General features: G+C 36.4%; 2 protein-coding genes and 1 pseudogene across 2 annotated transcripts; 2 read left to right on the plus strand and 1 right to left on the minus strand.

Moving 5' to 3' along the window:
- Window positions 1–2,952: 2,952 nt before the first annotated feature.
- On the plus strand, window positions 2,953–4,442 carry LOC106447949 (annotated as a pseudogene).
- Window positions 4,443–6,598: 2,156 nt separating this feature from the next.
- Window positions 6,599–8,394, plus strand: LOC106445407 (pentatricopeptide repeat-containing protein At2g20710, mitochondrial). The gene is made up of 2 exons (XM_013886963.3): window positions 6,599–7,007; window positions 7,114–8,394. Exons 1-2 carry the CDS (start codon window positions 6,759–6,761, stop codon window positions 8,284–8,286), a joined length of 1,422 nt encoding a protein of 473 aa, XP_013742417.2. The 5' UTR covers window positions 6,599–6,758; the 3' UTR covers window positions 8,287–8,394.
- Window positions 8,395–8,461: 67 nt separating this feature from the next.
- Window positions 8,462–11,601, minus strand: LOC106447950 (diacylglycerol kinase 5). The gene is made up of 11 exons (XM_048769934.1): window positions 11,175–11,601; window positions 10,960–11,088; window positions 10,569–10,654; window positions 10,365–10,488; window positions 10,236–10,284; window positions 9,955–10,037; window positions 9,776–9,843; window positions 9,548–9,622; window positions 9,291–9,378; window positions 9,095–9,211; window positions 8,462–9,007 (listed from the first exon to the last, which is right to left on the minus strand). Exons 1-11 carry the CDS (start codon window positions 11,493–11,495, stop codon window positions 8,678–8,680), a joined length of 1,470 nt encoding a protein of 489 aa, XP_048625891.1. The 5' UTR covers window positions 11,496–11,601; the 3' UTR covers window positions 8,462–8,677.
- Between the last annotated feature and the right edge of the window lie 279 nt (window positions 11,602–11,880).

Raw genomic sequence — 11,880 nt, forward strand, 5'->3', positions numbered from 1 at the left:
TTTTTATGGTTGTATAACTAAGTGAAACTTATAAATTACAAAAAAACAGAAATGAAGATAATATTCTGAATTTGTTTGCTGGTTTACAATTATACACGTATTATTCTAATAATAGTAAACATATTTGCGATTTAAATTAAAAATAATAATTATATTTAAAATTTTGATACTTTATTGTGGGATTGATTGTTTACAAGACTTACCAAAATTTGCAAGTTGTCATTTTTCCCTAGTCCGTTTGGGTTAGGTTGGAGATGGATGTGTTTTGGATCTTTCCCATCCTTAACTATTAAAAGAAGAGAAATTTTGAATGGTAAGAATCAGTTTTACAATCTTACTTTGTTTCAACGAGCTTGAGGCAGTGTCAGAAAGGATTGGTCGTTATTTACTGAATTTTAGGACGTAGTTATCGAGATTTCTTTTAGCATGCTTTGTACCATAGAAACCGAGACCAATGATCCCAAAAACAACAAATACAGGAGTAATACCTGAGAAGGAAAACAACATACCAAGGTTCAAAGATAAAGAAAACATGAGGGAGAAAAAACAGTAAGACTACATGAAACGAAAATCCCAACCTCTAATAGTGTCGCTTCTCATCTTTCTTAGAATGAGAAAATTAGTAAGCCTGCTACTTGTCCTAGGGAGCACTACATGATGGAAAAATACATAGTGATTGAGAAAAACAAAAACAAAAGAAACAAAGTTTGATTTTAAATTTGGAGGAATGCAAAATGATGAATTAGCAGTTGTCCTTACTCCATAGATATGAACGAATTGTTTAAATTTTATTTCAATTGTGTGTTTTGTTGAAATGTCTTAAATTTAGTATAACTAGATGTCAGTAATTAGATGATGCTTGTCTTATTTGATATGCAAGTTCGTTGGCATTAGGTTGTCGATCTAGAATATAGTTAATAACTTAATATACTTAATTTTATAAAATATGTAATTTTTATAATATCATAAGGACAATATCAAGAGAAAAGCCATAAAAGTATAACATAATACTTGTACACAATCAATCAAATAATAAAAATATCAAAATTTTAAATATAATTATTGTTTTGAATTTAAATCACAAATATGTTTACAATTATTAGAATAATATGTGGATAGTTGTAAACAAGTAATCAAATTTAAAATTTTATCTTCATTTTTTATTTTTTTTGGAATTTTATCAGTTTTACTAAGTTTCACTCAATTATACAACATAAGAAACAAACATTAGATTATTGTTCCTTGTGACCTTTGTGTTCATTGTGACCCTTGTGTTCCTTGTGACTCTTGTGTTCATTGTGAGTAGTTGAAATACGTTTCCTCGTATACTCGTATTCGCCAGCACCCAAACTGCTTTGTGTTTTCTTCTCAAAGTTGTAGAGTAAGACACTTCCACACCAATTTTTCTTTGAACCAAAGTGATGAGAGTTTTATGATTTAGGGTTTCCATTTGTCCCAGATAATCATCATGAGGAACTTTTCTTTCATTTTCCTTACTAAACATGAACAATTGACGATATTCTTCTGCTCCTCGACATTTCACTACATATTGAGCCTTATCATGACCGATGTCAATACTCATACCATCTTTCCATTCCGCAACACATCAAATTTCTTCTACAACACGTGGAACTCAACATATTCACAAATAGCACGACTTTCGACAAGGCTATGAACGTTCTCCACGTTTTCCAAACCAATATCCACATAGTCTCCATCTCAAATTACTACTTTTTCACTGGCTCAATCACCTCAAGATGTTTGTTCTGCTTCGATGACAATATATAGACCGATTGCACAAGGGTTGGCTTCAAGTTCAGGTAATCCATTTAAAAGCTCACTATAATTCCATCCATATGAACTTGCTTTCTCAGTTCTTGAAAATTGCTCAGTCATTGGAGCTATTTAATTTCCAGATCTGTGATACCCTCTATTTGCAAAATACTTCTTCTTGAATCTTTATCTAGTGAAGTTACAAAAACAAGTTATACTTGAACTCCGACTGGTGACCATTCTGGAAACAAGATAAACAAATAGGAAATGAATAAAATTGCAAGAACGAAAAAGAATGGTTGTTTCATCCCATATTTAACAAGGAATAACTTTGTTCTTTATTTCTAAAAAAAAGAATTGTAGAGAATGCATTATTCCTCGTCGTTCCTTGGTCACCATTCATACCTATCCGACTGGTGACCATTCTGGAAACAAGAGGAACGAATAGGAAATGAACCTAGAGGAATAAAATTGCAGGAATGAAAATGAATAGTTGTTCCATCCCATATTTAACAAAGAATAACTTTGTTCTTTATTGCTCTACAAAAAAAAAGAATGGTAGGGAATGAGAAGGAAAAATTATTCTTGATGAATAGTGACTTGTTTTAGAAATTTTAGGGAATGCATTATTCCTCGTCGTTCCTTGGTCACCATTATCTTTAAATTTTTTAACTAATAAAGTTATACAAAGCTATATCAAGTTATATATTTTTACGAACAAAGTTATATGAGTTGTACAACTATAGTTTTTATAAGTTGTATGATTATAGTTTCACGAAATTATACTAAAGGGGTGATTGGTAGTTGCTGTCCACACCCCTATTTATTTCTAAAGCACCAAATTCAAAGCAATCAAGCTTTAAATTTTTTTTTGAAATAACCTACAGCTGTACAAGTGCTCTGCAGGGCCAAATATCCAAAGCAATTTTTTAGTGCTTTTCATAAAATTTTACAGCAATAAAATCTAAAGTATACAGATTTTATTCTACAGCAAAAATTTTAAAGCTACAGTCATCATCGCCAATCTGACCCTAACTTTTATCAGTTCAATAATCTTCTTCTTAGTAACAAAACTCTAATCTGGCTTTCATCCGTAGTTTCCCTAATTTTCAAATTTGTATTTATCATCCTCGAATAATTTATTATTCCAACTTTGGCCCTGATAATTTGAAGTTATAATTAACGCTGACGACTACAACCCATGGGAGGAGGCAAAACCTGAGCATCCGATCCGTATTCACGGGAATCGTGGAAGAAATGGGCCAAGTCAAGGATCTCGGATCGGCTGACCGCGGCGGATTCGACCTTAAAATCGGCGCCAGAGTGGTGCTCGAGGACGTGAAGCTCGGTGACAGCATCTCCGTCAACGGGACTTGCCTGACGGTCACGGATTTCGACGCGGAGGAGTTCACCGTCGGGTTATCACCGGAGACGCTGCGTAAAACGTCGCTGGAGAGAGGATCTCCGGTTAATCTGGAGCGTGCGCTGCAGCCGTTGAGCCGTATGGGCGGGCACGTGGTGCATGGACACGTGGACGGTACGGGAGTGATAGTTTTCATGGAGGTTGAGGGAGATTCGCTGTGGGCGTGAAGGTAAAGACGGATAAGGGTTTGGTCAAATACATTGTACCCAAGGGGTTTGTGGCCGTAGATGGGACGAGCCTGACGGTGGTGGATGTGTCTGACGAGGAGAGCTGCTTTGATTTCATGCTCGTTGCCTATACGCAGCAAAAGGTTGTGATTCCCACCAAGAAAATTGGACAGGAAGTTAATCTGGAGGTTGATATCATGGGCAAATACGTTGAGAGGCTTCTTACCACTGTCGGCTTCTCCATGAACAAGCCACAGGTAATAATACCCTCCGCTGAAAGTAGTTCGGTACTTGCCACCCTTAGTTCTCCTAACCATCTTTTTTTACATTGACTGCATTCTTGATCTTTAGGATCTCTCTAGTCATTTGACTCATTACTTTTGTCATGACAAACTTAGTGATCCTGTTCTTGTGTGTGTTCCTTGATACCTAATCAGTAAACAATATGCAGATCAGCTGGAGAAGAGTGTTGCTTGTCTTGTGTAATTCATTATCTATGCATTGCATTTGTCATTTTGCGGGTGTCGGCACTGTCGAGCATCTTCTAGTTTTTGGGCTAAGAAACTTGTTTTGTATTTGGTTCAGGAAAAGAAGGGATGATAGTTAGATGGGAGAGAAGCCAACGAAGCTTATTTGGGACCTGTTGGCCATTAGTTTTATGCAAGATGAACCTCTGTTTTCTTTCTAATGATGGTCACGTAACTACTACACAAAAGTTATATATGCTGTGAGAAAAGTAGATGAACCTCATCGAGTAATGATGATCAATTCATTTGTGTAATATAATCAATTGGAGAATAAGTTTATGATTCCGTTACATTTTTCTTAGCTTAGATTCTTCTCTTGCTTCTTGTTGTGTAATAATAAAAACATGGAAGAACAAAGAGAAAAATTAAAAAAGAAATAATAAAGAGTACATAACACCAAAATATATACAAACATTAAGGGGGAAATAGGTATTTTATTAACCAACTATTTGCAAACAGTACATTTAATAGCTGAATATTGTTTGCACAAAATTATTTCTGAACTAATTATTGACTGTGCAAAATCAGATTTAAAATAGTCAACCGGAAAACTAACGATTTTCGTTCAATGTTTAACGATCGACTATTTTTATCTCAATTTTGCACAGTCAACGATTAGCTCAGAAATAATTTTCCGCAAGTAATACTTGGATATCAAATTTGTATATTACAAAAAGTTGGAAAATAAATTAGTTATATTTTTATTATGATCTATATAGTTTTCAAGTCAAAATATCAATCAATATTTTGAAATTCGAGTTAATAAAAGTGTTAAATTGGATAAAACCATTTAGAGATAATTTCTTGGGTTTTTGTGAGAATGTATAGATCATTATAAAACATGCTAGTGCACAATATATATTGTTTAAACTAGAAATCCACAATAATCTATATAAGTGATCTTACTTTAATTTTTATTAATTTTGAAGACAAACAATTATTTAATATGGAAATGCTTATACACATTTATGTTATATATAAGTATTGCAAAACATCTAATATTATCAGAGATAGATAGATGTAAGGGGGTGATTGGTTGAAATGTAGCAATATAAATTTTATTGTAAAATTTAGTTTGTAGATTTTTTGACGTAGATGTAACTTATTTAATTATAAAAATTAAATGAGAAAATAATAAAAAGAAAAGAGATTTCTGCAGCAATATTTTCTTCTTGCTTTATAAAAGAAATCTCCTACAATCATTTCTTTAATTTTTGGCTTTACTTTTAAAAACTATATAAAGGATGATTGGTAATTTTGTAATTATAGATAGAAACTAAAGCTAAGTCACTTGATACAACACAACTGATCACCCCAACATCAATGTACTTTACATTTTTAAAATCACCAATAGTTGGTTTTGGATCTTTATTTTAGATAAATGCATGTTGTACGGAAGCTAAAAGATACATACATATATATATTTATTTGTAATAATTTATACGTTTATGCAAAGGTAAAACACATGTTAATGGATTCTTAAATCTAGTTTTCTCAGGTAAATATTACAAAGACGTATCCAAAAATTAATGTTAGAAAGTAGCACGGAAGCTTCGCTAGACGTCTATTTCCCGCTTCGGAAGCTTATGGAAGCTCTCGGAATCTGACATCAAATACGCTTCCAAAAATACTTCTTTAAAAATACATTGGAAGTTTATGTTTCTGCTTATAAATCATGCTTCCATTTTAAAAATTCAATGTTATAAATAAGTAAAAACATAAATTATGTTTTTATTTAATATAAAATTCAAAATTAATAGTATTTAAATAGAGAGAATACAAAAATGCAAATATCAAAATTAATACTATAAATTATCTTTCTGCTTAGTAATTTTTTTTGTAAAAGATCTTGCATATAAATTCAAATATATTGTGACAGATATTTATGAACTATTAAAAATAATTAATTTTATGGCATTTTTATAAGCTTAATCTGTTAGTACTTTTATAATTAAAAAATGAAGTCAACTAAAGGAATAAAATTATTAAAAATGAATAAGTGATTTTTATTTTGAATCATATATTTATTTTTGATTTATAATTTTATAAAATAATTTTTTCTATATATATATTTTATATATATATGTTTCTAACACGTACATGCTTCCTAATTTTTTGAAAAATCTCGCTACTACACTTCCATACAATTCCGCTTCCACGTACCCGATTCCGATTCCATTTATCATAAAGGTATATTGGTGTCATCCAACTTGATAAAAAAAAGTTTAACTTGAATTTTAAGAAATTAATTGATATTTAACTTGTAAACTTATTTAGATCATAATAAAAATTATAATTTTTTATTCTCCAACTATTTGCAGTCAGAAATTTAATATCCAATATAGTTTACGCAAAATTACTTTTGAACTAATGGTTGACTCCGAAAAAATGGGTTTGAAATAGTCAACCGTTAAAAATTGGACAAAAATCGTTAAATTTTCATTTTTACGAGTTAATAATTGATTATTTTAAACTTAACTTTCTGCACAATTAATTCAGAAATTATTTTTGTGCAAAACAATACTTAAATATAAAATGTGTAGATAGTAAATAATTAGAGAATAATATATCAATTTTCCCAAGTATTTTATCTACGGAGCATGTATGTATATTTTAGCTATTTTAGACTTTTATTTTTATTTTTGAATATTGTCAACTATCTTTGCCCAACTCTAGTTCTTGGGTTGTAGTTAAAAAAAAAAGAAGTTTGGTTTCGCGGAGACTGTTCCAGTAAGTTCTCTGCTCAAAAGCCAAAATACGAAAAAAATTAAAAGGGAGTTTCTGACGTGGCATCATCAGTCGATTCGAACGTGTAACACGGTGAATGTTAAACCGTAGATAAACCCTAGCTCACCGGCCGTCGAAAGCATGAATCATCTTCTTCTCCGTCTTGTCCGTCCAAAGCCAAATTACATTCTGAGGAGCTTCCCTTTCCACTCAACAACCGTACCCCACGACACTCTGCAGCGTCGGGTGGCCAGGGCCGGTGATCCCTCTGCTTCGATTCTCAGAGTGCTGGAAGGATGGCTTGATGAAGGTAATCCGGTCAAGACTTCGGAGCTCCACTCCATCGTCAAGATGCTCCGCAAGTTCAGCCGCTTCTCCCACGCCCTCCAGGTCTCCAAACCTCAGATTCTTCTCTTTCTTCTTCACTTTGCCTTTTTTTCTCAAAAAATAAAAAATAAAAAATAAAAAATCCTCTTTTTTTTTTTGTTATTGTTAGATATCAGATTGGATGAGTGAGCATAGAGTTCATGATATCTCGGAAGGAGATATAGCCATTCGCCTCGACTTGATCGCCAAAGTCAATGGTCTCGGAGAAGCCGACAAGTTTTTCGAAAAGATTCCTATCGAGAGGAGGAACTACCATCTCTACGGCGCCCTCTTGAACTGCTACGCCAGCAAGAAGGTCTTGCACAAAGCTGACCAACTGTTCCACGAGATGAAAGACCTCGGCTTCCTCAGAGGCTGCCTTCCCTACAACGTCATGCTCAACCTCTACATCAGGTGCGGCAAATACGCTTTGCTCGAGAAGCTTCTCCGCGAGATGGACGATGGGAACGTCAAGCCCGACATCTTCACGGTCAACACGCGCCTCCACGCCTACTCTCTCGTATCTGATGTCGAGGGAATGGAGAAGTTTCTTACGGGGTGCGAGGCTGACCCTGGACTTGACCTTGACTGGCGGACTTACGCTGATGCTGCAAACGCCTACATTAAAGCCGGTTCGACCGAAAAGGCGATGGAGATGCTGCGTAGATCAGAGCAGTTGGTGAATCCTCAGAAACGAAAGCATGCCTACGAAGTTCTCATGTCGTTCTACGGCGCTGCTGGTAAGAAACAAGAGGTCCACCGTCTCTGGACCTTGTACAAAGAGCTTGGTGGGTTCTTCAACACTGGATACATAAGCGTGATCAGCGCGCTCTTTAAGGCGGAAGATATCGAGGGTGTTGAGAAGATTATGGGAGAGTGGGAGGCTGGACATTCTCTATTCGATGTCCGGATCCCGCATTTGTTAATAACGGGTTATTGCAAGAACGGGATGATGGCAAAAGCAGAGGAGGTAGCAAAGATGGTGCTCCAGGAGACAAGCACATGGGAGAGGTTAGCTCTGGGTTACAAGATGGCGGGGGAGATGGAGAAGGCGGTGGAGAGATGGAAGAAGGCAATTGAGGTGAGCAAGCCAGGGTGGAGACCACACAAGGTTGTGCTGATGAGCTGTGTGGATTATGTAGAGGGTCAAAGAGACATGGAGGGTTTGAGAAATATTCTGAGGCTGCTAAGCGAGCGAGGACACATTTCTTACGATCAGCTACTCTATGATATGAAGGAAGCTGGTGGGGGACTGGGTTGGAAGATAGTCAATGCAATGGGATCAAGTCAGGTTCAAGATTAAGGAAGCACAAGTTAGATTGTAGCCAGAACAAAACATTGGAGTCTTGCTTGACAGACCATTTGGATGCTTAATTCCATTATATTATATGTTTTTTCTTTGGGCCTAATAGATTAATAATGCGAATCAACTATAACAAACAAAGAGTCGCAGATAAATTCGCTGCCTCACACATGAATGAACAGAACAAGGAACGGAGATGTTATAAAAATCCAGAAGCATTACATAACTGTCTCGATCATTAAGCTTACACAACAAATGAAAAATGGGTACCAACTACGGCTAGCTGCCTCTTTATGAAAGAATTTTATAAATGTGCCAAAAGAAAAAAAAAAAAGGAGACCGGAGGAAGAATAGCATAGAATCAACAGTGAAAAAGGCTGCTGCTAATTTTCTAACTAAGGTGAGAAATATCAACCTCGTCAGGAATCTTGAAGGTATCTGCTGCACCAAACTTTCTAAATTCCTCGCCTTCAGTCACTGAGTCGTCTTCATTATCGTCATACTCTTCTGCCGAATCCTGATGACGGGGCGTTGAAGGGTCGTACATGCTTCTGGACCGGCAGTCATGAGTTGCAAGCATGTTCACTTGGCCAAGGTGTGAAAGCTCCACCATCACAGTTTCATCATCCATTGGCAGAGGCTGTTTCCAGGGCTCCCCATCCATCCTCATAAATGTATGGTCTGCTGCTCCTTTCCGAAATTCGAAGCGAATGCGGTTTGCCTAGATAGTCACAAAAGAGAAACCAACTCAACTCACTCGATAAGTTATAAATTTGTACTGCACCCACCCAATCACCACTTCTTTTACCTGGGCAAGTCGTGTACCGTGTCCATTTGGAGCGAGCAGGACAAGACCGTGCCAAGCATTTCTGAACCCAACAACTTCAATGTAGCCATCGTCAACGAACGGTGGAGTCAAGTCTCTCTGTTGCGTCACAAGAGAAAAAAAATGTTCACATTATTTTACCACCATGGCAAAGATATATATGAATGTCAAGACCTACATCACGTTGTTTCCTGGGATTTGGGGTGCCCCAAGGATTTAGCCCTCCAGAAAAGCTTGGCAGATTCAGACATACAATGGACCTGATGCTGTGAGAGCAGAAACAAAAATGTCAGGAGTTGGAGTATATTCTTTTATTCAAGGTTGAACAGCTTATTGCAAGAAAGAAGGGGGCATTGACAGTGATTATTATATCCAGTAAAAGAAAGATGAAAAATCCCAAGTGATTCCTTAAGGAACCATTTAGATAAAGATTACCTATGGGGTATGTCAAGGTCCTGCCATTGGCCATTTTTATTTGCAATCTTAACCTTTGCAAGCTGAGCTATGTTCCTGCAGGGGAAAAGCCATATAGCTGACCGTTACATCGTGCAAGAGAGCAAAATCATAAATAATAGAAATCAAGTTACAGACAGAGACTTGAAATCTGAGAAATGGGGACGGACCCCACTACCAATAATATATATATATTCACATCTTACTCACCGTGAAGCAGGGTGGAATAGAGAGGCACAAAACCATCCTTGCGTGCAACCAAGCTTTACATACGTACTCTAGCAAAATGGAATGTGAAGCCAAATGTTATTACTTGTTTAATTTTAGTCCTAAAGGGATAATATAAATTGAACAAAAATCAGAATCGGAAAACTTCAAGAACAAGGTACCTGATTAACGAGCTGATTCTTAAATTTTTCAGGGTGCAGCTTCCTCTCAGAATGAAACGCATAAGAAACTTGAGCATCCATTCCTGCACACAAAAGGACAATCAAACTTTCAAGGGAATTTGTCTTTGAAAATTGACACGAAAATATCAGTTTTTTAAATCCCATTATTTGATTTCCATACAGACAATCCAATCTCTATAATAATTAGTATAGTAAGTTAAGATTACTAGCACATCAATCATCCGTAAGAGAAACCTATCTGCCAAACAAAAAATTCTCACCGAGGCTAAAGTAATTCCAGAATCCCCCGCGAAATGTGTGGCAACCTTCCTGGAAAAGAGTAAAGGATAATATCCATAATAAGAGAAAATTGAGTCAGAATTATCCTTCCTGGTAGAAATGTTATGTACCATATTAAGTTCATCTGTTGAAGAGACACGGTGAAATGCATGAAGAGAATGTGGTAACTCAAGAGGTGCAAGAGGATCACAAGGGCCTTCTTTAGGAGTCTTCATCCTCATAACTATGTGCCAACTTAAAGTAGACAAAATGTATTCACCAGTTATTCCAGAATTATTTAAAAAAAGAAAAAGAAAAAAGATATACGTATATACTTGTCAATCTTCATCTCTTTGGCCTTGAGCACTTGATCCAAAAACAACTCCACTGAAGCTGTATCAGTCCCTGGATTTTTCTTTCCCTGAAGAGAGCAAGCAAAACAAGGATTGAGATTGAAACCCTTGTGATATAGTCAAGCCGGCCCTGAGATTTAAGGGTAATAGGCGGGTTTTTTCTTCTTTTTTTTTTTTCTGAAACACAGGGTAATAGGCGATTTACTAAATGATTTTAACTAATTTTTTTTTTCATTTTACAAATTTGAGGCCTATTTAATTTTTTTTTTTTTTAAGACAATAATTTTCTTCAAATTTTTTTATATCCGACTACCAATGTTTCATGAGGGATATAGTAAAGAAACATAATCTGAGGAATGTAGTGTACACGCACCCATCCAAATGCAAAGGGAAGGTTATTTCCTGTACCCAAAGGTACGGTGGCAACAGGAGGAGGATGTGATAATTTAAGGTCACATACAACTCCAAGTAGCCACCCAGCAGTTCCATCACCTCCTGCCACCTATAAAGATAGCAATGCAAGCAATTATAAGCACAAAATGGTGAAAAAGAGAGTGTTGTAAATTATATAAAACAACTCCTCCTCACAATAATTTTTAACTTGTCCCGAATGTGACGAGCGAGATCATCTTCCTTTAGCTTCTCGAGGTTGAGATAGATTCTGCGGAGCACCTTGTCCGGGGTCTCTACCCCAAGATCAAACACCTGCTTCTCATTAAGAAGAGACCGATAGGTGAGGAGGAGCTCCCCACCCAGCTGACCGCCGCTTTTGGAGTTGACGAAGACAAGGACGGGACTCTCAGGTGGAGCGATGGTCAGTGCCGGAGCCTCCGATTCGGGTGAGAGGACGTAAGAAGGGATGTAGAAGTGCTTTACAGATTCTGATAAACTCTCGTAGCTGTTATCCATGGAAGAAGAGAGGAAGGAGGAATCGGGATCAGGAAAAAGTTATGATGATGAGTCGTAATTCAAAATGTCTTGTTTATTAATCATTATTATTATTATAAAAAGGGATTCGTGGAATACTCGCTACCTGCGAGATGGCTGCGGAGCAGTTGGCCCCTTTTTTCTGACGCGGACTGAGTCTTGCGCCGCGTTAGTCGTCACTATCCATTTCCCTTCTTATAAGTATGAGCCGGATTCACTCAAATGGGCCTGTATATTTTGGGCCCTCAAACTCAGGTATTTCATTTCCCTCTTTCGCGTGTCTCGGTTTGGTAAACCGTATGGACAAGTCAGTCGGTATATTTGACACAGGATTTGAATAGTACTTGGTGTTTTCTTCCGGCATGGA

The sequence above is a fragment of the Brassica napus genome, chromosome C9 (genome assembly GCF_020379485.1).
Source record: "Brassica napus cultivar Da-Ae chromosome C9, Da-Ae, whole genome shotgun sequence".
NCBI lineage: Eukaryota > Viridiplantae > Streptophyta > Magnoliopsida > Brassicales > Brassicaceae > Brassica > Brassica napus.

Bases quoted from the DNA above. Each gene is read 5' to 3' on its own strand.
- LOC106445407 (XM_013886963.3), top strand. From the start codon at position 6,759: ATGAATCATCTTCTTCTCCGTCTTGTCCGTCCAAAGCCAAATTACATT. The intron at 7,008-7,113 runs GTCTCCAAACCT...TGTTATTGTTAG, and splicing joins GCTTCTCCCACGCCCTCCAG to ATATCAGATTGGATGAGTGA.
- LOC106447950 (XM_048769934.1), bottom strand. From the start codon at position 11,495: ATGGATAACAGCTACGAGAGTTTATCAGAATCTGTAAAGCACTTCTAC. The intron at 11,089-11,174 runs GTGAGGAGGAGT...CTATCTTTATAG, and splicing joins GGGACAAGTTAAAAATTATT to GTGGCAGGAGGTGATGGAAC. The intron at 10,489-10,568 runs GTATATACGTAT...GTCTACTTTAAG, and splicing joins AAAGAGATGAAGATTGACAA to TTGGCACATAGTTATGAGGA.